Source organism: Lithobates pipiens, unplaced genomic scaffold (genome assembly GCF_037356315.1).
Source record: "Lithobates pipiens isolate NorthernLeopardFrog02 unplaced genomic scaffold, aLitPip1_a1.2 Scaffold_16, whole genome shotgun sequence".
In the NCBI taxonomy this organism is placed as follows: domain Eukaryota; kingdom Metazoa; phylum Chordata; class Amphibia; order Anura; family Ranidae; genus Lithobates; species Lithobates pipiens.
The window spans coordinates 199315075-199341981 of NW_027507748.1; the positions used below are offsets into that span (position 1 = coordinate 199315075).

Sequence of the window (26907 nt, forward strand, 5' to 3'; positions counted from 1 at the left end):
CTGGTTATGGGTGGAGTAGTTTTTTGCTGTTCCTACCCCTCGTTTCTTTGACGCTGCTTGAGGACGTCCCTAAAGTCAAGATGAAGCTACTGTGTCTGTCAATGAACGAAAGAGAAAATAGGATTTTTGTACTCACCATAAAATCCTTTTCTCTGAAGTTCGACGGACACAGCACCCACCCCTTCTGTTTTTGTACTGCTTTTGGCGAACTGAGCTGCTGAATGCAGTGTGAGGTGTGCTAACCAGTAGGACCACCCCGGTACTGTGCAAGTGTTGCTTTTTTTTTAACACTTTCTGCCTAGGCCTCTCCTAAAGGGGCGATATAATCCTAAGGTCAAGAGGAAGATGTGTCCGTCAATGAACTTCAGAGAAAAGGATTTTACGGTGAGTACAAAAATCCTATTTTGCAAAAAATTTAAAAATTTAAAGAACCCCTGTTAATGTTCTAGTTCATCAGAACATCTGTCACATTCTTTCTTTTTTTTAAACATTTTGTGCTGTGTGTAAATGTGGAGAGTAATCTAAATTAAAAAAAAAAAATGTAAATGTGAATATTGTCTACTAGTACTAACCACATAAAAATTTAGCTGTTTATTTCTTGTTACTACCATAACCTTCCACCAAAGCACAACCCAATATAAATGCTCCTGCTGATGATCACATCAATACCACGTGTGTATGTTTGTTCTTTGCCCAAAGTACAGCCGAAAAGCAATGGTGCACGTTTTGCTTTTTTTTGTCCTACCTAAGACTGCTTTCACACACAGGCGCTACAGCGCTAACAATAGCACCTGTAAATAGTTTCTCCAGTGTGAAAGCCCAAGTGCTTTCACACTGGAGCGGTGCACTTGCAGGATGGTAAAAAAAAGTCTTGCAAGCGGCATCTTTGCAGCGCTGTAGGAGCGGTGTATACACTGCTTTTAAAGCACCCCTGCCCTTTGAAATCAATGGGGCAGCGTCGCCGGAAAAGCGCTGCAGCAGCGGTGCTTGGCGGGCGGTTTAAACCCTTTTTTGAATAGCGCAGCTAGAACGACAGCAAAACGCCACTAAAAATAGCGGCTCTTTGCTGCTGACGCCTCGGTGTGAAAGCACCCTAAAACACACTGATGCTAATAAAATAATAATAAAAAAAATAATCCTGTCAAAAATATTTTGACCTAAACATCAACCCTGGTATTGACCTAGTTTAAACCTTGACCTAGATCAAACCTTGCTCTTGGTATTTTTCTTTATTTTGTATTTTATTTTGTGTGCTTTATTTTAAAAACAAAATTGCGAGCACTTTTTTTTTTCTGCAAGGAATGAAATGCATTGTATCCTTCTCAATTCACAGAAAAAAAAACTGAGATCGGCTTCAGTGACTGATCACTGTGGCAGCAATCGGAGGCTACCACAGTAATCAGGTGACCCAGAATCAGGATGTCCGGGTCAGAATAGTTACTACGGGGCTCTCTGTGAAATCCTGGTCGCTGTGCATCCCCAGCACAAAGGGAGAAACGCATATATGCAGCTCCACGTAAAAAATCCTGCCGCACTTTGCTGACTGGTTCTCTTTAAAGTTGGCTACTTTGGAAAAATGTATAAATAATATATGTAATAATGCCTATTTCTCTTTCATTTTTAAGGGCTGGTTAGTAGACCTCATTAATAAATTTGGCACATTAAACGGGTTCCAGATTCTGCATGATCGCTTTATGAATGGCTCAGCTTTGAATGTTCAAATCATTGCAGCTCTTATAAAGTAAGTAATGTCCAAAATGTATTCTGTTAAATATATTTTGCCAGAAGTGTTAAAAGTTCCCCAGCATTTCTTTAAATATGATTAAACACCTTGTTTTAATAACCCAATTTCTTGCAATGACTGATGCCCCAACATCAGTCATTGCCTATTGAGTCTTTCTTTCTCCGATAACCGTTTTGAAAGTTGTAGTCCTCAGCTGCATTTAGAAGAAGCCTCCTCTGCAGCTAGCAATAGCTCTGTCCCGAGTTATTGTAGGCAAGCAAAGCGTATAGAGAAATTAATATTGTTGGCAAACTAAGGCCCCTTTCACAATGGGGCAGGAGCGGCGTCGGCGGTAAAGCGGCGCTGCTTTAGCATCGTTTTAGCGGTGGTATGCAGCCGATAGCGGTCGATTTTTAACCCCCGCTAGCAGCCGAAAAATGGTTAAAACCATCTGCGGCGCTTTGCTGGCGGTATAGCCACGCTGCCCCATTGATTTCAGTGGGTAGGAGTGGTGAATACACCGCTCCTTCACCGCTCCAAAGATGCCGCTAGCAGGACTTTTTTCACCGTCCTACTAGCGCACCGCTCCAGTGTGAAAGCCCTCCGCCTTTCACACTGGAGTGTAAGGGGCCAGAGATTTACAGGTGCTATTTTTAGCGATGTAGCGCCTGAAAAACACCCCAGTGTAAAAAGGGCCTAAATAAATAGAAAACATGAACATGTATTTGAGCACCTCATTCTCTAAGAACAATTGCAGCTGGTGCCTTCAGCTTTGTTTTGTGTTGACACTCCAGAGTTGGGTCTCTAGAATGTTTTATCTCTGTGTACATGTGCAGGATTTTGTGGCTAAAAGCTTAAGAGGCACTTTTAATGCATGAATTTTGATGGTTAACATGTGTTTGGGGAATCTCTTGATACGGTCATCAAGTAAGTCATCGGAGTAAAGACACTCCTGCCCCAGAAGAATACGTTTAAGGGCCAATTCCCACCAGCTTCTGCCTTACAGCGCGATCTGACTGGATCGCAACAGTGCAGATGCGTCGATCTGATTGCATTGCGCTGTATAATTTTTTTTTTAATTGTATTTTTTTAAATGACATTTTATTGAAATATCTTAGAGATATTTTATTCAATTGCTGGCCACGCAGTGTGAAGGGGCGGGTTCGCTTGTGCTGACAAAATATTGCACGCATTAAGTGCACACCGCCCACACATCACATCATTAGTGTGAACTGGGCACATTGGAGGCAAGCCAATTCATGGTATGGGACTGAAACACAGCACAAAAATTGCTGCCCAAAACATTCCCCCCTGCATCTAGTTTGAATATACCCTTTCCTTTCTGAGGTCATTCCACAAGGTCTCTTGGGCTTTCAAATATCAATTATGTGTATCCCACATTTGTGTGTCCTGCATCTGGTCCTCTGTTCATACACTTTGAGGCCTCAGTTAATGAGCGCATTAGTCGCAAGGTGCTTTAAGCTGTCACCTGTGTGCTTGTTGGGTCTGTTACTATTTGTTTTTTGTGGGACGGTTGGCAGTGTTTTGCTTTGTTGCTCACCCCCTCAGTTCATTGCTTGGGGACAACACATTATCTATGACAAGTCCAGGGCTATACAAAAATTATAAATTACTTGGGTTAAACTACAGGACCCTCAGTTCAGCCTCCCGTCGCTATTGCTCGCTAAAAACTGTAGTCTCATGGATTGAGTGGGGTTATATGAGCGTGCCCCTAGCGGCTGCCCTATGACGTTTTTTTCCAGTGTCCTATCATCTGGGGGTAGCCTGCACATAACCTGTTGTCTAGGAATACAAATTCTGTATCCTGTACTGTATTCTGAGAGGAGGAATTTATAGGTTAGTCAAAATTTGCTTTATTTATGACCCTTAAGGTTAAGATTTCTACTAATGTTTGAGTAATATAGTCTATTGAGTTTAAGGTTATGGGTTACTTTTAGAAGTTGCATTGAGGTTGAAAGTCTGCTTTTATTTTTTAATCTGGAATAATTGTTTGTATGTGCAATGTTTAATCATCAGTGAAAATGTATGCATCAAGATTTTATTGGCTAAAACGCCAGTGCAATATATATGACCATTTTTAGAAACTGAAAATCCAACGTCCTGTTCATAAATTCGAAAATTGTGATGTTGCACTTAGCGATCTTTTTATTAATTTTTTTTAATTTTATTCTACCAAGATAGAACAACTTTAACTTAAGGCCACTTTCACATTGGGTGGATCCGCTGGACTGACTCTGCCAGCTCAATGGGGGATCGCTCCAATGATCCTTGCTGAGCAGGTGGGTGACTGGTCCGTCTGTCAAAGCCCCGCTGTTCTCTGAGATATCAGATGAAAACGCATCCGCCACTCTGTTTTTTCTGATCCACTGGACGAATAGTGAACATATCCCCATGCATTTTTGTTTTCAGCATATCTCATCGGATGGCATCGGGACACATCTCAATGGATGTCCGCCTGCCCATAGAAGTCAATGGGTGGCCTTCTCAGATCCATTTGAAAAATGGACAGGCGGATCCGAGCGGGCCGCTTGTGTAAAAGGGGCTTTTTACTCGCATATATTCCCAATTAGAAAATTGAGTGAACCCTGGGTGAATTTGTTTCTATTTGTGTGAAATCATAAATTTCTTTATCTTCGCTTGGAAGTCCCCCTTGAGTATTTTGTTTTAGAACCCAAACCCTTAATATATGTTCTTGTAATAATGTAAAGGTCAATTCTTTTTCAGTATGCCTTCCTTTTTTTTATTTAAAGCAGAATGGAACTTAAACTGCTAACAGGGTTTTTAAATTGAGGGAGATCTATGCAATTTATACTATATCGCAAAGCGTATTACAGCACCGCTGTTTATGTGATTATCTGACTCCCATGCTATTTTGCTTTGTGGCTTTTATGCTTCTTTCACACTGGGGCCTTGGGTCCATTAGCGGTAAAGCGCTGCTAGTTTTAACGGGACTTTACCACTGTCTAAGCGGCGCTTCGGAAGCACTGCCCATTCATTCCAGTGGGCAGGGGCGGTGTAGGAACGCTGTATACATCGCTCCTACACAGCCCCGGAGATGCTGCTTGCAGGTCTTTTTTTCCTGTCCTGCAAGTGCACTGCCCTAGTGTGAAAGCACTCAGGCTTTCACACTGGGGAGGCATGAGAGGCAGTTTTCAGGCGCTTTACAGACACTGTTTTTAGCGCTAAAATGCCTGAAAACTGTCTCTGTAAAAGGGGGGTCTTAAGGTTCTTTTGTAGTAAAGCAAAGCAGCTTAAAAATAAACTACTATCGTGTAGTAATGTTTGCTTTACTAAACATGCTGCACATACCACTGCAGGAAAAAACAATTCAAAGCAAACAAGGTATTGCAATATATGCCTACAGCATGCACAAGCTAACTATCCTTTTTAGCAAATAATTATGTACAATGTATGTGATGGGGCATACACGAAACCGTTGACTTAACCTGGGTCTGTCTTTATGATGGCATCATCTTCCAGAATCTTTCCAGACTGTTTATGGCTTCTCTGAAGTCCTGCAAACTACTCTTTGCGGTCAATCTCATGGTTGTTCAAGTCCTTTTCCCCTCCCCCCTTCTTCCTGCCTACATCATTTCCTGTGCTTAGCTTCACAAACCAGTCCAACGAGTTAACTTCCATAGCAATAGGGAAAGCCTAGCTTGTAAAACAATACATCGTCTTAATGCTATATTTGTTTTTAGAAAAAAATAAATAAATCACAAAATGGCCATAGAAACACACGTGTGCATTTGCAGGATTGATATCATCATGCCCCAGGCAGTGGGAATATTCCTCTATGCACATACGCCACTTTAGGCGAGTAGCAGCACATATCACTGTAAAGCTGACTGTGACCATTCATGTCTGTTGGCAGCTAAATATTGCACCAGGAACTCCTGGGCACAAATAAAGAGGTAGTTTAACTCTGTACTAGACACAGAGGGCATGTTGAGCCCTTAGTCCACACCGAGATCAAACAACAAGTCCACATTTCAGGGAGTAAACTCAATCAAAAAAAAAAGAGAAAGCTGTACGTTGTTTCATTAATCATTTTATTTTTTATTTTTTGCAGGCCGTTTGGACAGTGCTATGATTTTTTAACACTTCATACAGTCAAGAAATACTTTCTACCAATTATAGAAATGGTCCCTCAATTTCTAGAAAATTTAACTGACGACGAGTTGAAAAAAGAAGCAAAAAATGAAGCCAAAAATGATGCACTATCTATGATTATAAAATCTCTTAAAAACTTAGCTTCCCGTGTTCCAGGGCAAGAAGAAACTGTCAAAAATTTAGAAATTTTTAGACTCAAAATGATTCTTAGGTAAGTAAATGCATCTGAGTAAATTTTAAAAGTATTTTGTTTGCGTGTGCAATCTAATCACAGTATATGCTACCTAATGACTTTTTTTACGTTCAGTATAAATGTAATTGCGATAATCAGAAAAAATACTTGTCTTGTGGTGCCAATAGTTTTCAAAGCCACACTAATGCTAACTAACACTTCATCGGGGTACCCGAGTGCCTGTCACCACCCCGTCTGAGTACCCGAGTGCCTGTCACCACCCCGTCTGAGTACCCGAGTGCCTGTCACCACCCCGTCTGAGTACCCGAGTGCCTGTCACCACCCCGTCTGAGTACCCGAGTGCCTGTCACCACCCCGTCTGAGTACCCGAGTGCCTGTCACCACCCCGTCTGAGTACCCAAGTGCCTGTCACCACCCCGTCGGAGTACCCGAGTGCCTGTCACCACCCCTTCGGAGTACCCGAGTGCCTATTTGCAGCCCATGCCTCATAGAATACACATTGGGGTGTTTTCTTTCCAAAATGGGGTCATTTTGTGGGTAATTATATTGTCCTGGTGCTCCAGGACCTTCAAAAGTGTGATGGGTAGGAACGAAATGAGATGTGTAATTTATGCGCCTAGAACGCCTGAAGGTACCACTTCCATGTTGGACCTCTGTATATGGCCAGGCTGTGTAAAAGTCTGACACATGTGGTATCGCTATACTCAGGAGGAGTAGCAGAATGTGTTTTGGGGTGTAATTTTTGCTATATACATGCTATGTGTTAGAAATATTTTATAAATGGACAACTTTGTGTGTAAAAAAATAAAATAAAAAAATTTAATTTTCTTTCCACGTTTTCTGAAGACTTGTGTAAAAAAAAAAATTAACTGCTCAAAAGACTCCTAATGGTTCATAGAATATACTTTGGGGTGTTTGTTTTCCAAAATGGGGTCATTTCGTGGGTAATTCCACTGTCCTGGTGCTCCAGGGCCTTCACAAATGTAATAGGTCGCTAGGAAATTAGGTGTCATTTATGCTCCTAGAACCCCTTATGGTGCTCCCTGCATTTTGGACTTCTCTGTGTGGCCAGCCTGTGTAAAAGTCCCACACATGTGGTTTCGCCATACTCTGAAAGAGTTGCAGAATGTATTTTTAGGTGTAATTGGAAGTATGCATATGCTGTGTATGAGAAATAACTTGTTATGACAATTTTGTAAAAAAACAAAAAAAAACATTCTTCTTTTCCCCAAGAATTGTGGGAAAAAAATTACAACTTTAAAAAACTCACCATGCCTCTTACAAAATACCTTGGACTGTCTACTTTTCAAAAAGGGGTCATTTGGGGGGTATTTGTACTTTCCTGACATTTCAGAGCCTCAAGAGATAGGCCGTCAGTGCATCATGTGTGATCAATTTTCAATGATTTATCCACTAAATTGGTTTTTTTTACCCAAAGAGATGTAGCCGTATAAATTTTGGCCCAAATTGATGAACAAAAATGACTTATTTGCAAAATTTTATCATAGAAACTAAAAAAGTTTTTTTTTTTTTCTCTCTTTTTTCACTTATGCCGCAAAAAATAAAAAGCCAAGTGGTGATTAAATACCTCCAAAAGAAAGCTCTACTTGTATGAAAAAAATTATAAAATAAATATGTTTGGGTACTGTGTTGCATGACTAACTGGCATTCAAAGTGTGAGAGCGCTGAAAGCTAAAAATTGGTCTGGTAAGGAAGGGTGTATAAATGCCCTTTATTAAAGTGGTTAAGATTTAAATTTTTTCTCTCAAATGAATAGAAAATCATTTTGCAACCCATGGATTTTAAAGCGTAACTATACTCAGTTTTGATTCAGTGATGTTATGTCCAAGCTCCCTTGCCAGCACAGCCACCTTCTACCTGGCTTCTTCCAGGTGTGGCATCTTCGGTCATCTTGATTGGCAGTTCGGGCATGACATAACTCCCCTGCGTTCGTTTTGGAGTTTGTTCATGCCAACACCTGCCATATACTGGGATTGTACCCAATACTGCACGTGCTTTGCGCAGTGAACACGCAGAAAGTTGAGGATCCTTTATTGCAAATGGGACTTGGGGGCTTATTTTATAAAGCTGTGAATCTTGACATAAACTGCTTATGAAGCTTCCTGGTGCACGTTTTTAGTGACCGTTATTTATTTACCACCAGTGAATGTTTGGTCACAGGCACATTCACTGATTTATAAAAGGAGCCAATGCTTTGCATTCTTACTAGTGTTTAAATATAGCTGTGGTTAAGCACTAGTAAGCGGGAAACATGTTCGCCCCTCTCAAGCCCTCATCACGGTTATTTGTTGCTTTTATGGGCTATGTTCAATAAAGGTGGTTTCAGGGGATACAGTTGCCCGACTATCACAGTCTGACTGTGGCCAGCTGTGCTGACACTCCTTTTCTGTTTGCAGCATCCCACATGCAGTACAGGTAGATGCTAGAGGATTGAAGGTCACCCAGTAGCACTACATATGTCACTCTCATATGAGTGCTTTATAGATGCAGTTGCTTTTTTTCATAAAATTAAAGTTGGCATGTTAACCATATTGTTTTGTATTTATTTGAATTCCCATTCAGTGACCTCTGTAGGCTGTACTTAAACAGTTTTTTTTTTTTTTTTTTTTTTCATAGGTTGTTACAAATTTCATCCTTTAATGGAAAAATGAATGCACTTAATGAAGTGAACAAAGTAATATCAAGTGTGTCCTACTACACACACAGACATGGCAATCCAGAGGAGGAGGAGTGGCTGACTGCCGAGCGTATGGCTGTAAGTTCCGATTAAAATTTTATGGCAATGGAGCATGCAGTGTCGATTTTTAATTGTCAAACTTTTATCATCAATATAATAAAACAATTGAACTCTGCGCTGATTAAACTATTGTGTCAAAAGAATTATAATCAAAAAATTTACTTTACCGGCAGAGCAGCTGTTCAGACATGTGAAGCACTGTCCCTTTAAGTGCAAAAGAATTGAATATTGATTGAAGAATTTACTCACATAAGGCAGATATCATTCATGCTTAGTGGAATAAACATTCAGCCCGATAATGTCATGTAATGATTATGTCATGAATGTTTAATTGTTTGCAATTAAAGGATTAGTGGTTAATCAATATTGATTTCTTTAGCACTTAAAGAGACAGCACATGTATAGTTTATCATAAATATGTTATGAAATGTGTTTATTATTTTTTATTAGGTTTGAACCTTAGATTCACTGTCAAGGGGAAAATAAAAAATCCCTGGACACCTAGAGGTTCCCAAACATGCTTGCAGAGATGTAGACTAATGAAGAAACTTTATTGCTACAAAGATTTGGCCATTCCCTTATAATCTTCAAGCTAAACTGCCCCTTCTTATCTCTGCCACAAATTTGTTAGTTAGTGATGCAGCCACTCTTGGAGATTGGCAGCAAGACTGCAGTGAAGTGTGGGCTTTTATCTCGCTACCCCCACCCATCCAAGGCTTCAGAAGAACAAAGGAACTGCTGGGAGCCTGTGATTACATCATTAGGGTTGCAAGAAGGTCAGTTTTTAAAGAGTAGAGCAGTTTATGCTGTGTTAATTTAAATGATTAATGATCAAAAAGGTAAGGGGATTTTAGGGAATCTGTGACAATAGACTTAGTGTTGGCTATTTTGGCATTTTAAAGGATATGTTCAGCTTTGGAATATGTTACATGCGTCACCTGTTTCTAGGGTGGAGCATATAATGTGTTCCAGCATCTACAGACTCTCCATCGCCTGATTTCCACCCTCTCTGGGCCAGCGAGTGGAGGATCCTCTCCCTGAACCGTCTTTCACAATTTAAAAACAGTGCAGCTAGTACATGGGGCTGGTGATTGTCCTTGTAGTCAATTGATCTTTGCTGCTGTCAGAACATAACTGCCTGCCCGTACGTGGTAATGTAAAGGCTTTTTAAAGCGTCGCCTATGGAGATTTTTAGGTACCAGAATTTGACGCACTTCCACGGGTGTACACATTTTTTTAGGCGGGACATGTCTGTTATCTATTTAGTTGGTGGAACAATTTTTTTTGATTTCACCAAACAATTGGGTATTGTGTTTTTACGCATTAAAATTAAAGTGTTTTTTATTTTTTTTCCAATAAAAAGCATTATAAAACATTGCAACACCCACCATTTTATTCTTTAGGGCCTCTGCTTAAAAAAAATAAAAAAAAATAAAAGATATATATATATATGGGTTTCTAGGTAGTTTTATAGAAAATATTTTCAATGAAATCAAATCAGTGTTGATTTAGATCCCAGAAAGCGCTAGAACAATACTAGAAATTCCAAACCTGAAGTGATACAGTTAAGAAGTCGGTGCAGAAGTCCCACACGTAACTACAAATAGCGGTGTTCCAATTGTGCAGGAAAGATGTGATTCTCCCACTCCACAAGCAATCGCTTCAAATGCTCACCCTATGCGAGTTTCACTCACCAAATGGTTATGCAACACATATAATTGCTCAGCATAAATCACTCAGAATACACCACTCCCTCTGAAAGTCTTCCCATACACTGGTATGAATGTTAATATCCAGTGGTTCCTCATATATTGGGCAAAGAAAAGGAACTTGCATAGTGTATTATCATAAAAACATTAAAATGTCATAAGCATCCAATAACGACACCACAAGCATAGCAATTTCAAAGGCATATCATATATCCCAGCTGAATAAGTAAAATTGGCTGCCCCACACATCTCCAACATCACCTGTAGGATAATATGTAGTGTCAATACAGATTTCCGTGCAGTTGCACCCTGATGCAGCCTTTTAATCTACTTATTTTTTCAAAGGGCCAAGCCACAGGACACAAACTGATCCTTAACCCTCCCCATGGACATTTAACCCCGTGAGTGCCAGCAACAATCTGGGCTCTGAACAGGGAAAACCAGTTACACACTATAGTTATGTCTCTGCCCCACTGTCCTCAAACTTATTTAAAAAAAAAAAAAAGACCTGCAACAACATGGATCTATTGAGGTTTCCAGTCAAAAATGACAATAAGTTATTTTTACTAAAATGCAATCCAATTTACGTATACATTATCTCTAGCCCAGTGGTTCTCAACTGCAGTCCTCAAGGCACCCTAACAGGTCATGTTTTCAGTAGTTCCCTCAGGTGAAACAGCTGTGGCAATTACTAAGGTAGTGGAACCGCTAAAATCACCTGTGCAAAATAATGGAGAGCCTGAAAACATGACCTGTTGGGGCACCTTGAGGACTGGAGTTGAGAAACACTGCTCTAACACAAAATAAAAAAAAATTGTATATCTCACTCTATTATTTTAATACAGATTCCAGAATTATTTGCAAATTTGTGACATAAGGTGCCCCAATGATTCAGATCCTCTTACATATGAAATATTCAGCTAGAGATATCTATATTTATCATTAATGAAACTGTTAATATCCAGTGCCACGATGAGCCCCCCTGGACTGAGGGGCTTCAAGGTATAAATCCATTTGGTCTCCCTCCTGGAGGGCTACTTGACTATGCCAGATCCCCTATCTATGCCCCAAAATTGGAGGCTAGATTGGTCTTTCTTATGCTTTTGTCTAAAATGCAAGGATATGTTGCATTGTCGGTACCCTAATACTATATTCTGTATGTGTTACGAAATCTGCTTTTTTAGGGGACGCTTAATTCGGCCCACATAAATTAGGCCACAAGGGCATATGAAAGCATATACCACGTTAGTAGTATCACACGTGATAAATTCAGATATCATCACATTGCTTGCCCTCGACAGTTGATTTAAAGACCTGGCTTCTACTTAAAATATTTTGTGGAGTTTTATATGCCTTACATTTATGAGATGCAAAAAAAAAACTTTTTTTTTATCTTCATATACAACTTTGTCTTTTGGGTGGGTCAAGAATTTTCTTAACCATATCCCCAAAGTTAGGTGCCTTCCGATAAATACAAGTAGGCGGTTTTGGCAGCACTGAGCCTAACACTTAATCCATGCACGGTACATGCCAGTGTTTGCCAAAATTAGTTTCCACTTCTCTGTACTGTGCTTGGAAATCCAATATGAACCCCCATTGTTGGTTCCCATTTTGCTGGTCTTGTCTCCGCTCTATCGAGCAATTATTTTTACACGTAGGAGAGGATTGTCAGATTGGCTCAGACTGGACGCAGTTAAGATTGAACCGCTTCTCATCCATAAACATTCTGAGGCTGCATTATCTTTAGAGGTCATAGGTTAAAATAAGAACTAAAGGCAAAGTTTTTTTTATTTTGGATAGAGTAAGGGAAGGTTTATTATTATTACTCCTTTTCAATTTTTTTTTTTTTTTTTTTGCCATCTGTGTTCCATTGGGGAGGTTTGCCTTTACTTTCTGTTCATAGCCAAACAAGAAGTGAGAGGAAATCTGTGCAAATTAAGAGAATGCTTTGAGGCCCCCCAGGTCACAGAACCAGTGTTCCCCTTGGAATATTTCCATGGAATAGCCCAAAATTTGGGATTTGCTTATTCTTGTGATAACGGTAAAAGGACAAATCGGATGAATCTCCCTAATGGGGGGGACACAGCAATAAAAACCTTATCAATGTTCTAATCGGTTTTCACTCTGTCCAAAATTAAAAAAATTATTTTGCCTTTAGTTATACTTTTAATAGATTCCCGTAGGCTAGAGTCACCTTTCAGATATTTATTTGTGTATTGCAATCATATCCCCTCTTAATCGTCTTCTCCAGGGTGACTACCTTTTTTAATGTTTGTAGTTTCTCACGACTGAGGTCCTTCATTTCCTTTATTAACTTTGTTGCCCTTTAGACCCTCTCTCTCCAGTTTAAGCATATCTTTCCTGATAATTGGTGACCAGAACTGCACAGCATACTTGAGTAGAGCTGGGCGATTTTTGTTAAAAAAATTAAAAAAATCAGCGATTGAAAAAAATACAAAAAAATAAACTCTATTCACGATTCAAATCAGGTGTGTGTTTTTATTTTTTATTTTTTTTTTCACAATATTTTTTATTGAAAAGATTTTCAGTTAACAGAGCAAGAGTAGTACATACATCAGAGAATGAAAAGGAAAATATACAGCATGTAGCATTCGATTGCGGTATTAGACAAGTAACTCAGCATCATTATTGTGAACAATAGTATTAAAGTAGAATAGAACATTATCTAATGTAGATAGATTACAACATTATATACTCAGGAGCGTAGAGATTCCAACATATGCAATGAGGGGAAAGAGGGAGGACAGAAGGAGGAGAAGAAGGGTAAGCAAAGGAGGATGGAGAAGATTGGTAGATAGTTGTTTGGGTAAGTATCGGGTAGGTATCGGAGGACCCATTTTCTAAATAGGCATGTCAGTAACATACATTGCATCAAAAGGGAAAATTATTAAATTATAATAATATAGTCTTCAAATTAGTTATGCATGGAGCTTCAGGTAGGAAACTGATCCAACCAAATTTTCCAAAGCCGTATGGCCTTTCCCCCCGATCCCCGCTTCCGGGCGAGGAGGATTTCATATGTGGAAGTAGTTTGGAGGACATGGTATAAATCGGATATATTTGGCGCTACAGCATTTTTTTTATGGACACCGCACCAGTCCTGAGGAACTGCAGGCAGGAGTTTAGGCGAGGCCGCGGCTTCAGCCTAGTCCGCTATCCTTTTAACACTTAAGTAAATACCCTTTTTAACCACTTCTGGACCGCCCGCCATCGTTATACGTTGGTACTTTGACGTATAATACCGTTGTTATGGCAGCAGATTTTTTTTTTAGGTAACCGCGGACGGTCCATTTTAGGATAAAAGTGGTCTCCATGGCATATTCGCCACAAGATCGTTTTTATTGGCGGCAGTAGAGGGGCCTCCAGCCATGTTCCGGTCATCTCCGACGCTTACCGGAGTTGTCAGTAGTTGAGTGAGGGAATGATGGCTTCCACTTGGCTCAATGCCGTTGGATGACTGAAGCAAAATCAAACCTCATTTCTGCCCAACGTCCTGAAAGGGATGTGTTGTCTTATTTATTTATTTTTCCCCCATAAAAAATAAAAAAAAGTTTTCGTACATCAGGGGACACAGAGTCTTAAGTAATTACTTAATGGGTTATGGGCCACATTCAGGTGTTAACACTGGTATACCCAATACAGGAAGTTGACTCTATATAACCCCTCCTTCCAGGAATACCTCAGTTTTTTCGTGAGTGTCTTAGGTGTTGGTCACGAGTGAATATGTGCTCTGAGGAGCTCCAGAAGAGATCCATGCTGTATTTAAAAAACCTCCAACTGGATCCATCCATGCCACTGCGGCCACAGAATGTTAACCGGGCCTCGCATAGATGAACAAGGTTTTGCCTGTAATGCTTCTCTTTGAGATCTGGACCCTAGGAACCAGAACTTTGGTCTCGCTACAATACTTAAAGTTGTTCTGAGGGGTGCTATACAGGTCCAAAGGAGTGGAACCCCTATTAAAAGGGACCTGGTCTTTGAAGTTTTAACTACGCTGCCCGCTGTAATGGGTGAAATTTGGATCTGTCTGTTTACAGCAGTATCCTGCAGCGAGGAAAATATAGGATAAAAGCTTAGGAACTGCAAAGTACACCTATGACTTTTCTTTTAATATAGAATGTAATGCCTTAAAACTCCTCTAGGAGGAGTAGGAATGTATATACCCTGTTGAATCTGTCCTAGCAGCTGGTGGGGGGTTCTCCTCGGACAATCAGGTTTACACCTGAGCGGCTTAAAAGCTGATGCGCTGGCAACAAAACCCGGTCTACCAGAGCAGCTGAAGCAAGGCTGTCACAGGACACAGGAGAGCTGGAGCACGTGAGGGGTTTGCACAGACATGGCATTTTCAGTACAAGAAAGGACATTGTTTAGCATTAGTTTAATTTATGCTGCCACTGTTTTTCCTACTATTGCTCAGCAAATAGAGCATTTTTTTTTTTTAGAGTACCTCAGCTTTTGTGCTTAGCACTAGGGTTTCTATGGTTACTACTAAGGCATCCAAGGTTCCACCCCCAGACGCTGGAAACGCCAACCATGCTTCCACACTTTTGTCATCTCTGGAGATAGCAGATATGGCAAGCCAGGGTGAGTCTTTGGAACCAATTGATGGTGCAACTGCTTCTCACACTTCAACCCCTGTATAGGTGACTAAAAATGCATTTTCCTCAGCCCTGCACAGTTTAAAAGGAAGATTAGCGGCTTTATTCGCATCCACTATCCAAGGGGATAATAACCGTGCTAGATCCCCCTCTCCAACTCCAAAATCCTTTACCAAGGGAACAGTGGGGACAAGATGAGGTGTTACTCTCAGAAGATTGAGAGGAAAAACAAGCTGATTATTCCTCTGCTGAGGAAACAGTTGATGAATCATCTTCACAATCTGAGGTACAAATCTTTATGGAAATGGTTCATTCCACCTTCATGCTACCCCTAACGGAGTTAGTTGAAGGCCCAGTTTCCTCATTGGGTTCTGTGAAACCTTTACCTTTTGCAAGAGTTTTCGGTCCATGCATTACTAGAAAACCTTATTTATGCTGAAATGGATCATCCCGATGAACATTTTTCTCCCTCCAAAGAGATTCTCAGTTCTCTAGAGACTATCTTTTAACCAAAGGGTCTTATGCATGTGTATTAGCACAAGGCGAAACATCTGGTGATTAGAATCTTTCATAGCATCTATGGAAAAACATAATGCTTTTGGTAACTTGCCCAACTGACGGGCCTGTTGTGCAGGGAGCTCTTTAAGAGCCTCTGAATTGGTCCTTTAACCACTTCAATACCATGCACTTTCGCCCCTTCCTGCCCAGGGCCATTTTCAGCTTTTAGTGCCGTTGCACTTTAAATGACATTTGTGCGGTCAAACACTATACCCATACTACATTTTTATAATTTTCTTCCCACAAATAGAGCTTTCTTTTGGTGATATTTGATCCCCACTTGGGTTTTTATTTTTTGCTAAACTAAAAAAGCCCAAAATGTTTGAAAAAGTTTTCTTCGTTTTGGTTATTAAATTTTGTTTTTTCCTTCACCGGGCACTGATGAGGCGGCACTTATACATAGAATTGATGGGCACTGATATGCAGCACTGATGGGCAGGTACTGATTAGTTACTAGCAGGTGTTACTGATGGGCACTGATTGGCACTGTGGTGGGCTCTAGCACTTTATTGCGCATTGACAGGGGGTTATGATGGGGGCACTGACTGGGCACAGATTGGCAGCTTTTTAATTACATCTGATGGGGGTTCTGTGCTGATTGTCGGGAAGAGGCCCTTGTCCTCATCAACATGGGGACAAGGTGCTTTGGGGCCCCCTTCCCCAAAGCACCCCCCCCCCCCCCCATGTTGAGGAGGACAAGGGCCTCTTTCCTTTTTTCTTATTCATGGGGGCAGTTCAGCTATTGAGCCAGCTGTTTCAGCAATTGGTATTTACCAGTCCGTAAAGTATCAGGTCAAATGGCCGCATAGGCCTAACCAGGAGGATGATCTGCCTGAAAGTAAGATGGATATTGCTCTAGTGCTGTTTTTGCTGTTGATGCTTTAAAGGGTTCAGTACAGCAGGTTTTTTGTCTGACACTCTTGTTTGTACATATGCGCAGATTTTATGGCTTAAGAACTGGTCAGCTGAGCTTCCTTGTAAAAAGTTATTGGCAGGTTTCCCGTTTCATGGGGAATGTTTATTCGGTGATCACTTGGACAAATATATCCAAAATATTTCCGGGAAAGAAGAGTTCCTGTGAAGAAAAGCACCAAACATCCCTCGTTTATAAACCCAAGGACTGCTTTTCTCAAATGTCTCAGCATCAGGGCGGTTTCGCCGCCAACAGGCCGCTAGGGCCAGGGCCAAGCCCAGGGTCCAAAATTCTTCTAAACCCGGCACCAAGCTATCCTTTTGTGGGGACACCCCCACTCTATCGGGTGAGGGGAAGGCTGCTGCACTTTACGGACATTTGGAAAACAGGACGAGTGGGTCGCCTCAATTGTATATCACGGTTACAAGCTGGAGTTATGGGGGGTTCGCCCTGAGAGGTTTTTAAGATCCAGCATTCCCTCACTTCAAAAGGAAACTTATTGTTTCAGGCACTAAATCATCTGGTGCATTAAGGAGTGATTGTAGAGGTTCCTGTATTCGAAAGGGGCACAGGGTTTTACTCAAACCTGTTTATGGTTCAGAAACCAAACTGGGACACAAGGTGAACGAGTAACTATTGATGCAGTCCTTTCAGATGGAGTCTGTCCTCTCAGTAGTAACCTCACTCCAGAGCGGAGACTTTTTAGCCTACATCGATATAAAGAATGCTTACTTACACGTACCCATCTTTCATCCTCATGAGAGGTTCCTACGTTTTGCAGTAGAGAAATGTCACTTTCAGTTTGTGGCTCTACCCTTCAGGCTTGCTACAGCTCCCTGGTTGTTCACAAAGGTCCTAGCTCTAGTGCTGGGTCTTTTAAGGGCCCAAGGGATCCTGGTGCTCTGGTATCTGGACGACCTCCTGCTCAGAGATCATTCAGTACAGGCTCTAGAACAGAGCATAATATACACAGTGAGGTATTTGAAAAGCTTAGGATGCATCATAAATACCGCTAAGTCAGCTCAAAATCTAAGATATTTAGGTCTAACCCTTAACACGGTCAAAGCAAGAGCATTCTTGCCACCCGTAAGGATCTGTACCCCGAAGGATCAGGTGCGTCAGATGAAGGGCCCTGGACAACCCTCCATTCAGCTCTGTATGAATCTTCTAGGGAGGATGGTATCCTCCAAGGCAGTGCCTTATGCCCAGTTCCATTCCAAGCCTTTACAACATGATATCCTGTTGCTTGGAACAGAGGAAGAAAAGCCCTGGGTTATCCAATGTGCTTATCTCCTCATGCATGCTTAAGCCTAAATTGGTTGCAGGATCAGAACCTGCGAAAGGGAAAATCCTTTTTCCCGGTTACTTGGCGAGTACGGGCTATAGATGCCAGGCTCTCAGGCTGGGGAGCGACCCTAGATGCATTCATAGCTCAGGGGAAATGGTCAGGGACAGAGCAGACCTTGCCCATAATCGTCCTAGGTTTATGGACAGTACCACTGGCACTACAGTCCTGGACGGAGCTTCAGGACTGCCCCATCAGGGTTCAGTCCAACAGTGCCATGGCAGTGGCCTATATAAACCACCAAGGCGGTACCAGGAGTCATTCAGCTCTGAAGGAGGTGAACTACATACTAGCCTGGGCAGAGGAACATGTGCCAATGATATTGGCAGTCCATATCTGGGGAGTAGAGAACTGGAAGGCAGATTATCTCAGCCACCAGCAGATCTGTCCAGGGGAAAGGCCCTACACCCAGAGGTGTTCCAGGAACTTTGCCAACGTTGGGGATGGCCAGAGGTTGACCTACTGGCATCCAGGTTCAACAAGCTACAGCAGTTTGTGTCTCGAACAAGAGATTCTAATGGCAATTGGAACAGATGCTCTGATAGTTCCATGGTTTATACTTTCCCTCTGATCCCTCTCCTTCCACATTTGTTGTTGTGCAGGATTCAGAGAGAGGGGGTTTCAGTCATTCTGGTGGCGCCAGTCTGGCCCAGAAGGCCCTGGCTACCGGAGATTGTGAGACTGACAATAGACGGGCCATGGACGCTTCCACGTCTCTCCGATCTACTGTCTCAAGGTCCTATATTCCACCCCAATTTACAGTCTCTAAATTTGACAGCATGGCTATTGAAGCCAGGGTGTTAAGGACCTTGGCATTTTGGGACCAGTGGCATCTACTCTAGTGAATGCTAGAAAAGTGGTCACTAGGAAGATTTATTATAAGATCTGGAAGACTTTCATTGCTTGGTGTCAAGCCAGAAAATGTAATCCTCGGAAATATGTGATTAGAATTCTCTCTTCTCTACAGTCAGCTGTGAAAATCAAATGGGCTTTGTGTACAATTAGAGGTCAGCTTTTGGCCCTATTGGTATTCTTCCAAAAGCCTTTGGCCTTCCATTCACTGATCCAAACCCTTATGCAAGGGGCAACTCGCTTGCTTCCCACCATTAGGTCATCAATGTGTGCTTGGGACTTGAACTTGGTGCTGTCTGTGTTGCAGAAACAACCATTTGAACCTATTAAGGAAATTCCATTAGACTTGCTGTTAGGCAAGCTAGCCTTCCTGATGGCTATCACCTTGGCTAGAAGGGTATCTGAGTTGGCGGCCCTTTCATGCGGGAAACCGTACTTGATCCTTCACCATGACAAAGTAGTGTTACGAACTGTACCATCCTTTTTGCCAAAGGTGATGCCGACATTTCATTTAAATCAGAATATTTTGCCGCCTTTTTTCTCTCAGCCTTGTTCAGCGGAAGAGAGACTGCAATCTTTGGACGTTGTCCGGGCAGTCAAGATTTATCTGTCTAGATCTACGTAAATCTGAGGATCAGACTTTTTTTTTTTTTTTTTTGTTTTACCAAAGGTGCAGGCAGCTTCCAATGTCAATTGATCATTCAGGCCTACGTTCTGAAACATAAAGCTCCTCCCTTTAGGGTGAGAGCTCATTCTAGCAGGGGTATAGGAACCTCTTGGGATTTTCGCCATCAGGTATTTGTGGCTCAGATTTGTAAGGCTTCTACCTGGTCTTCAGTGCATACGTTCACAAAATTCTATCAAGTGGATGTTCGAGCAGCTGAGGATTAGACTTTCTACCACAGTGTACTCTGGGCTGCCGTACAAGTTCTGATGGCTATTGTTTAGCAGGGTTTCTCCCTCCCCTCTAGGCTATTGCTCTGGAATGTCGAAGCAGATAATGAATATTAGCTTCAATCTGTGTCCCATGATGTACTCAAAGAAAAGGATTTTACAAGTATGATGTAAAAATCCTATTTTTTTACATGCATATGAGAAGTGTCAGAATAGACTTTGTAGACTGGTGTGGTGGTGATCAGGGACAGCATTGATTTTATTAGCAACACTGAGTGGATGGCCATAATTAGGGAAAATCTTGGTGGTGGTGCGGTGATCAGGGACATTGTAGCTGGTGTGGTGAAGATTAGGGATGCTAAGGATAGCCTTCTGAAAAGCAGTGTTTACACAGCAGTGTTTTTCGCCATCAGGTAACCATACATATCACCACAACTATTTTGTGCATCCAAGTGCATTATACCTTGTTTTTTTTCATTGCAAATTGGGCTTTCATTTGTGTTTAATTTTGTTTATCTAAAGAAAACTGTCCCAAAATAGTAAAAAGTGTGTGTATATGTATGTGTGTGTGTGTGTGTGTGTGTGTGTATATATATATATATATATATATATATATATATATATCTATATATATATATATATCCTTCTCTTTTTTTTTTTTTTTTTTTTTGTGCTATTTGATCACCCCTGCGGTTTTTATTTTTTGCGCTATAAACAAAACGTCTATTTTTAAAAAACGCATTATTTTTTACATTTTGCTGTAATGAATATCACCCAAAAATATATAAAACCTTTTTTTCCACTCAGTCTAGGCTGATGCATATTCTACATATGTTTGGTAAAAAACAAAATCGCTATAAGCATTTGATTGGTTTGCGCAAAAGTTATAGCGTTTACAAAATAAGGGATAGTTGTTTTTATTTAATCATGACTGCAACATTATGGGCGGACACATCGTACATTTTTGACGAATTTTTGGGACCATTGTCATTTATACAGCAATCAGTACTATACAAATGCACTGATTTAAAGGTGTAACTGTCACTGGCATTGAATGGGTTAACCACTATGGGGCAGTGTAGGGGTTAAGCGTGTCCTGGGGAGTGTTTCTAACTGGGGGGAGCGTGGCTGTGTGTGACACATCACTGATCTCTGCTCCCGATCACAGGAAGCGGAGATCAGGGACACTGTCACTAGGCAGATAATTGTTTACATTGACATCTCCCCGTTCTTCTTCTCTGTGAGGCGATTGCGGGTATCCCCAATGTACAGGTACGTTCATTTGCCTGTACGAGACATTCTGCCGACGCATATTGGCGTGAGGCAGTCAGCAAGCGGTTAAAGGAAAAAAAAACCTCCTGCAATCGGGAAGAGGGGTTTTGAGATCACGCTGTATTCATGTGAGGAAACTTAAAAATCTTATTGGGAAAAAAAATGCAAGTAAGATTCCTAAATAAGTGTCTTTAACCACTTCAATACCAGGCACTTAAACACCTTCCTGCCCAGACCAATTTTGAGCTTTCAGCGCTGTCGCACTTTGAATGACAATTGCGCGGTCATGCTACACTGTACCCAAATGAAATTTTTATCATTTTTTTCCCACAAATAGAGCTTTCTTTTGGTGGTATTTGATCACCTCTACGGTTTTTATTTTTTGCGCTACAAATAAAAAAATACCGAAAATTTTGAAAAAAAAAGGTTTTTTTTGTTTCAGTTTCAAAACTTTGTAAATAGGTACGTTTTCTCCTTCACTGATGGGCACTGATGGGGCTACACTGATGGGCACTGATAAGGTGGCACTGATGGGCACCAATGTGGCACCAATGAAGTGGCACTGATAGGCGGCACTGATGGGCGACACGGATGGGCGACACGGACGGACACTGATAGGTGGCACAAATTGGCACTGATAGCTGGCACGGATGGGCGGCACGGATGGGCATGGATAGGCGGCACAGGTGGGTAGGCGGCACAGGTGGGCATGGATAGGCGGCACAGGTGGGCATGGATAGGCGGCACAGGTGGGCATGGATAGGCGGCACAGGTGGGCATGGATAGGCGGCACAGGTGGGCATGGATAGGCGGCACAGGTGGGCACTCATAGGCGGCACAGGTGGGCACTCATAGGCGGCACAGGTGGGCACCGGTGTTATAGTAATGGATGCCAATCAGTGCCAAACAATAATGCATGCCAATCAGTGATGCCCATTGTGGCCACTGGCATCCATTATGGGCACTGATTGGCACCCATTGTGCTGACTGGCACCCTGGTGGTCTAGGGAGGATTATGGATTTTTATTACCTTTTCCCTGGTGGTCTAGTGGTGTCCCTGGTGGTCCAGTGTGGGCATCCTCGGGGGGCTGTGCTGATAATCGATCAGCACAGACCCCCCCTGTCAGAGGAGCAGCCGATCGGCTCTCCTCTACTCGCGTCTGACAGACGCGAGTGAGGGAAAGCCGATCACCGGCTCTTCCCATTTACACTGTGATCAGCCGTGATTGGACACGGCTGATCACATGGTAAAGAGTCTCCGTCGGAGACTCTTTACCGAGATCGTAGTTGCCGGGTGTCAGACTGACACCCCGCAACAACGATCGCCGCGATGCCCCCGGGGGCGCGCAGCGGCTCATCCTAATCACGTCATATGACGTCCGGTTAGGATTATGAAACCACTTTGCCGCCGTCAATTTGTAATAGGGCGGGCGGCAAGTGGTTAAAGTTGTGTGTTCACAACTACATTGTTTGCTAAAGATTATACAGATTGTTTAAAAAAAAAAAAAGTCAAAGATCATATTCAAACTCATGTTAAATAACTAAGAGTCATTACACACCTGCCATCATTTAAAGTGCCTCTGATTAACCCCAAATAAAGTTCAGCTGTTATAGTAGGTCTTTCCTACAATTTTCTTAGTTGCATCTTACAGCAAAAGCCATGGCGCACAGGGAGCTTCCAAAGCATCAGAGGGATCTCATTGTTAAAAGGTATCAGTCAGGAGACGGGTACAATAATATTTCCAAGGCATTAGATATACCATGGAACACGGTGAACACTGTCATCAGTGACATTACCAAGAACTGGATGTCCCTCCAAAATTGATGAAAAGACGAGAAGAAAACTGGTCAGGGAGGCTGCTAAGAGGCCTACAGCAACATTAAAGGAGCTGCAGGAATATCTGCCAAGTACTGGCTGTGTGGTATATGTGACCACAATCTCCCATTTTCTTCATATGTCTGGGCTATGGGGTAGAGTGGCAAGACGGAAGCCTCTTATGAAGAAAAACATCCAAGCCTGGTTAAATTTTGCAAAAACACATCTGAAGTCTCCCAAAAGCATGTGGGAAAATGTGTTTATGGTCTGATAAAACAAAGGTTGATGAATTATTTGGCCATAATGCTAAAAGATATGTTTGGCGCAACAATGCACATCACCAAAATAACCCCATACCCACAGTGAAGCGCGGTGGTGACATCATCATGCTTTGGGGCTGTTTTTCTTCAGCTGGAACTGGGGCCTTAGCCAAGGTAGAGGGAATTATGAACAGTTACAAATACCAGTCAGTATTGGCACAAAACCTTCAAGCTTCTGCTAGAAAGCTGAGCATGAGGAGGAACTTAATCTTTAAGCATGACAATGACCCAAAGCATACATCCAAATCGACAAAGAAGTGGCTTAACCAGAAGATTAAACTTTTTTGGAATGGCCCAGAACTGAATCTGATTGTAAATCTGGTATTATCTGAAGAGGGCTGTGCACAGGAGATGCCCTTGCAATCTCACCGATTTTGGAGTGTTTTTGCAAAGAAGCGTGGGCAAATATTGCCAAGTCAAGATGTGCCATGCTGATGGACTCCTACCCAAAAAGACTTGAGTGCTGTAATACAATCAAAAGGTGCTGCAACCAAGTATTAGTTTAAGGGTGCATACTTATGCAACGTTGTTATTATTATTTTATTGCTATAACAGTATTATTTTACTTTCCTCCGCCTAAAAGCTTTCAGTATGTTCAACTGAGTTGTATGGTTTATATAGGTATAAATGGTGAGAAATGTAGCGCTAAATCAATATGCACAAATATCGTGATATATGTGGTGATTCTAAAAGTGACAATAATATAAACAACTCAAAGTCCATCTGTAAAAAATAAGAAGCAAATAGTGTCCAACAAAAAAATGTAGCATCAAACACTGGATGATGAAAATTAACAAACGAGTGGGCTGGAACACTCTATCCGTTTTAAGGAGAAACGTCCGGATCATCAACAAAAAAATTTAAACATGAAGGGTTTTACCGGAACAGATGGACTCCAATGTCGACGACACAGAGTCTTAACAGGCAGTATGCCACAAATGGCAGATGTGTGAAACTCGGTGGTCCAAGCTTCCAGAGTGGGATCCAGGGGAGCCGTGGATGACCTCTGAATCGACCTCTAAACGACAACCGTCTCAACTGGAACTCAGTGATGGGTTCAAAAACAAACAGCACATCTATTCACATCCAGATAATATGTGGAAAAAGGAAACCGCTTCCACATAGTATAGATCAAAGGGCTATTTATTTCTAAAAAACAGTTTACAGGTAAACAAGTGATCACATGTAAAAATGCAAGGCAGTGAGGAAAGTAATAAGCCAAGCCCTACTTGTTTCAACCTATGGGTCTTCTACAGGGGCATATTCACAGTCCCACCAGATGTGATGCTTAGTACCTTCTAATTTCCCATATCTCCAACATGCCTATGACAGGGAGAATTTGTGGAGGCGAGACTGGGTTCTGTACCAATGGGTGTCAACTTCATAGCAATTTTCCAGATTGGCTACTTTACGAGAGCGCGTGTGTGTGTGTGTGTGCGTGTGTGTGTGTGTGTGTGTGTGTGTGTGTGTATATATATGTATAAATGAATAATTTCCCACTTGTCATCGAAAAGGAAGACTTTAAGATCTTTCCCAAGCTGCACACGCAGAATCCAGGGTGACCCTAGAGTCTTCCAGGAGTAGGATGTATATCAAAGCGATTTATATGTCTTTGTGGTGGTGATCGCATGCATAGAGGTTCAAATGGTGTAAGTTGTCTTGTCCATACTGACGTTGAGGGCTGGGATGAAAAAAAGTGTTGTAGCTGTCTGTACTTCAAGAAAGGGAAAGGGTTAGTGGGAGACATGTCGATCAAGCTCTCATATAAACGGGTGGTACCTTTCACAAAGAAGTGATGTGCAAGTATATCTTTGTGGGGCCATTCAAGACTTAGAAAGGAGCTTTGGGATAGTTTTTAGCAAAAATATGTAGCACAAAACATATTGGCCTAAATGTATGGAGAAATTTTAGTTTTTTCTAAAACAAAAAATCTTGTATATAATTTTTTTCAAAATTGTCGTTTTTTTTTTCTCACATTTTTTTATTTATAGCTCAAAAAATAAACCCAGTTGTAAAAATCACATAAATTTTAATTTAGGTACATTGTTGCATGACCGTGCAATTGTCAGTTAAAGTAACACAGTAACGTATTGCAAAAACTGGCCTGGTCTTAAAGGAGAGTTAATCTTCCGGGGGTCAAGTGGTTAACCACTTAAGGACCGCCGTATTGCCATTGTACGTCATCACAATGGCACAGGCAGGCACAAGCACGTAGATGTACGTGCCTGCCTTCCAGCGGGTGGGGGGTCCGATCGGACCCCCCTCCCGCTGGATACGGCGGTCCGGTTCGCTGCAGAAGCGATCCGTGATGAGGGGATGGCCGTTGGTTTCTGGCCACCCCCTCTGTATCGCTCCTGGCCAATGACGAACTTCCTCCCACTGTGTATTGTTTACACAGGAAGGAGGAAGTGATGTCATTCTCCTCGGGGCGGTCTTTTTGACCGGTGTGGTAAAATTTCATGCGACTCATAAAAATTCCTCACCCCGTCACTTCCGTCACTTCCGGTGAGGCTCCGTCACTCTAACAGCTGACAGCGGGCCTTTACTGCGCATGCGCCAAGTCCGTGATCTGAACGGCGCATGCGCAAGATCGTAAGTTCAGCGGTGGTTAAAAATTATAGACAGCGAAATGCTGGTGGGCGGGCGGAGCTGAACAGATGCTCAGGACGTCAGCAGCAGCCCCGCCCACCCCACTAACATGCTGGATGTTGTTTATGGTCGAGAAAATTTATGGCTTCAGCTGCTATTAACAGCAATCGCGCATGCGCGGGATTTTTGATTACTGACCAGAAAAATTATGCACTCACTAATGATGGCTTTATTATATCATCGGCAGCACCAATATGTATAGTATTTATTAAATCTGAACAATAAGCAGTGTATTTATTAAATCTGAACAATAAGCAGTGTATTTATTAAATCTGAACAATAAGCAGTGTATTTATTAAAGCTGAACAATTAGCAGTGTATTAAAGCTGAACAATTAGCAGTGTATTTATTAATGCTGAACAATTAGCAGTGTATTTATTAGGCTGCTTTCACACTGGGGCTGTGAGGGCGTCGGCGGTAAAGCACCGCTATTTTTAGCGGCGCTTTACCGTCGTTTTAGCGGCGGTCTGCGGGCGCTAGCGGGGTGGTTTTAACCCCTGCTAGCGGCTGAAAAAAGGGTTAAAACCACCCGCAAAGCGCCGCTGCAGCGGCGCTTTGCCGGCGGTATTGCCGCGCTGTCCCACTGATTTCAATGGGTAGGAGCGGTGAATACACCGCTCCTTCACCGCTCCAAAGCTGTGGCTAGCAGGACTTTTTTCACTGTCCTGCCAGCGCACCCCTTCAGTGTGAAAGCCCTCCGGCTTTCACACTGGAGTGACAGGGGCCGTTTTTTTCAGGCGCTACACAGGCGCTATTTTTAGCGCTGTAACGCCTGAAAACCACCTCAGTGTGAAAGGGGCCTTAAAACTGAAGAATATGGGCACAATATTGGGGACAGTGTGTGCGTTTGGGGACAGTGGCTGCATTTGGGCACAGTGGCTGCGTTTGGGGCACAATGTCTGCGTTTGGGGACAGTGTGTGCGACAGTGTCTGTATTTGGGCACAGTGGCTGCATTTGGAATGATCACAGTCAATTGCGTGGTAAACGGCCAATGGCTGTTTACCAGCATCAGTGGCGAGCAGTGTTCCCGGGAACACGCCGCCACCAACGTGCCCGCGCAGAGCGCGCCCGCGATTGTCGTGGAGATGTGGGGCGGCCAACAACGTACACGCGCAGAGCGCGCCCGCGATCACCATGGAGAGGTGGGGCGG

The 26907-nt window shown here is 42.3% G+C and overlaps 1 protein-coding gene across 1 annotated transcript in view; it reads left to right on the forward strand.

Annotated features, from left to right (window-relative positions):
• USP9X (ubiquitin specific peptidase 9 X-linked) overlaps positions 1 to 26907 on the forward strand; it is a 437788-nt gene that overhangs the window by 110945 nt on the left and 299936 nt on the right. Inside the window, 3 exon segments of the mRNA XM_077480883.1 lie at positions 1626 to 1741; positions 5817 to 6068; positions 8688 to 8826. Of these exon segments, the coding sequence (XP_077337009.1) occupies positions 1626 to 1741; positions 5817 to 6068; positions 8688 to 8826 (507 nt within the window).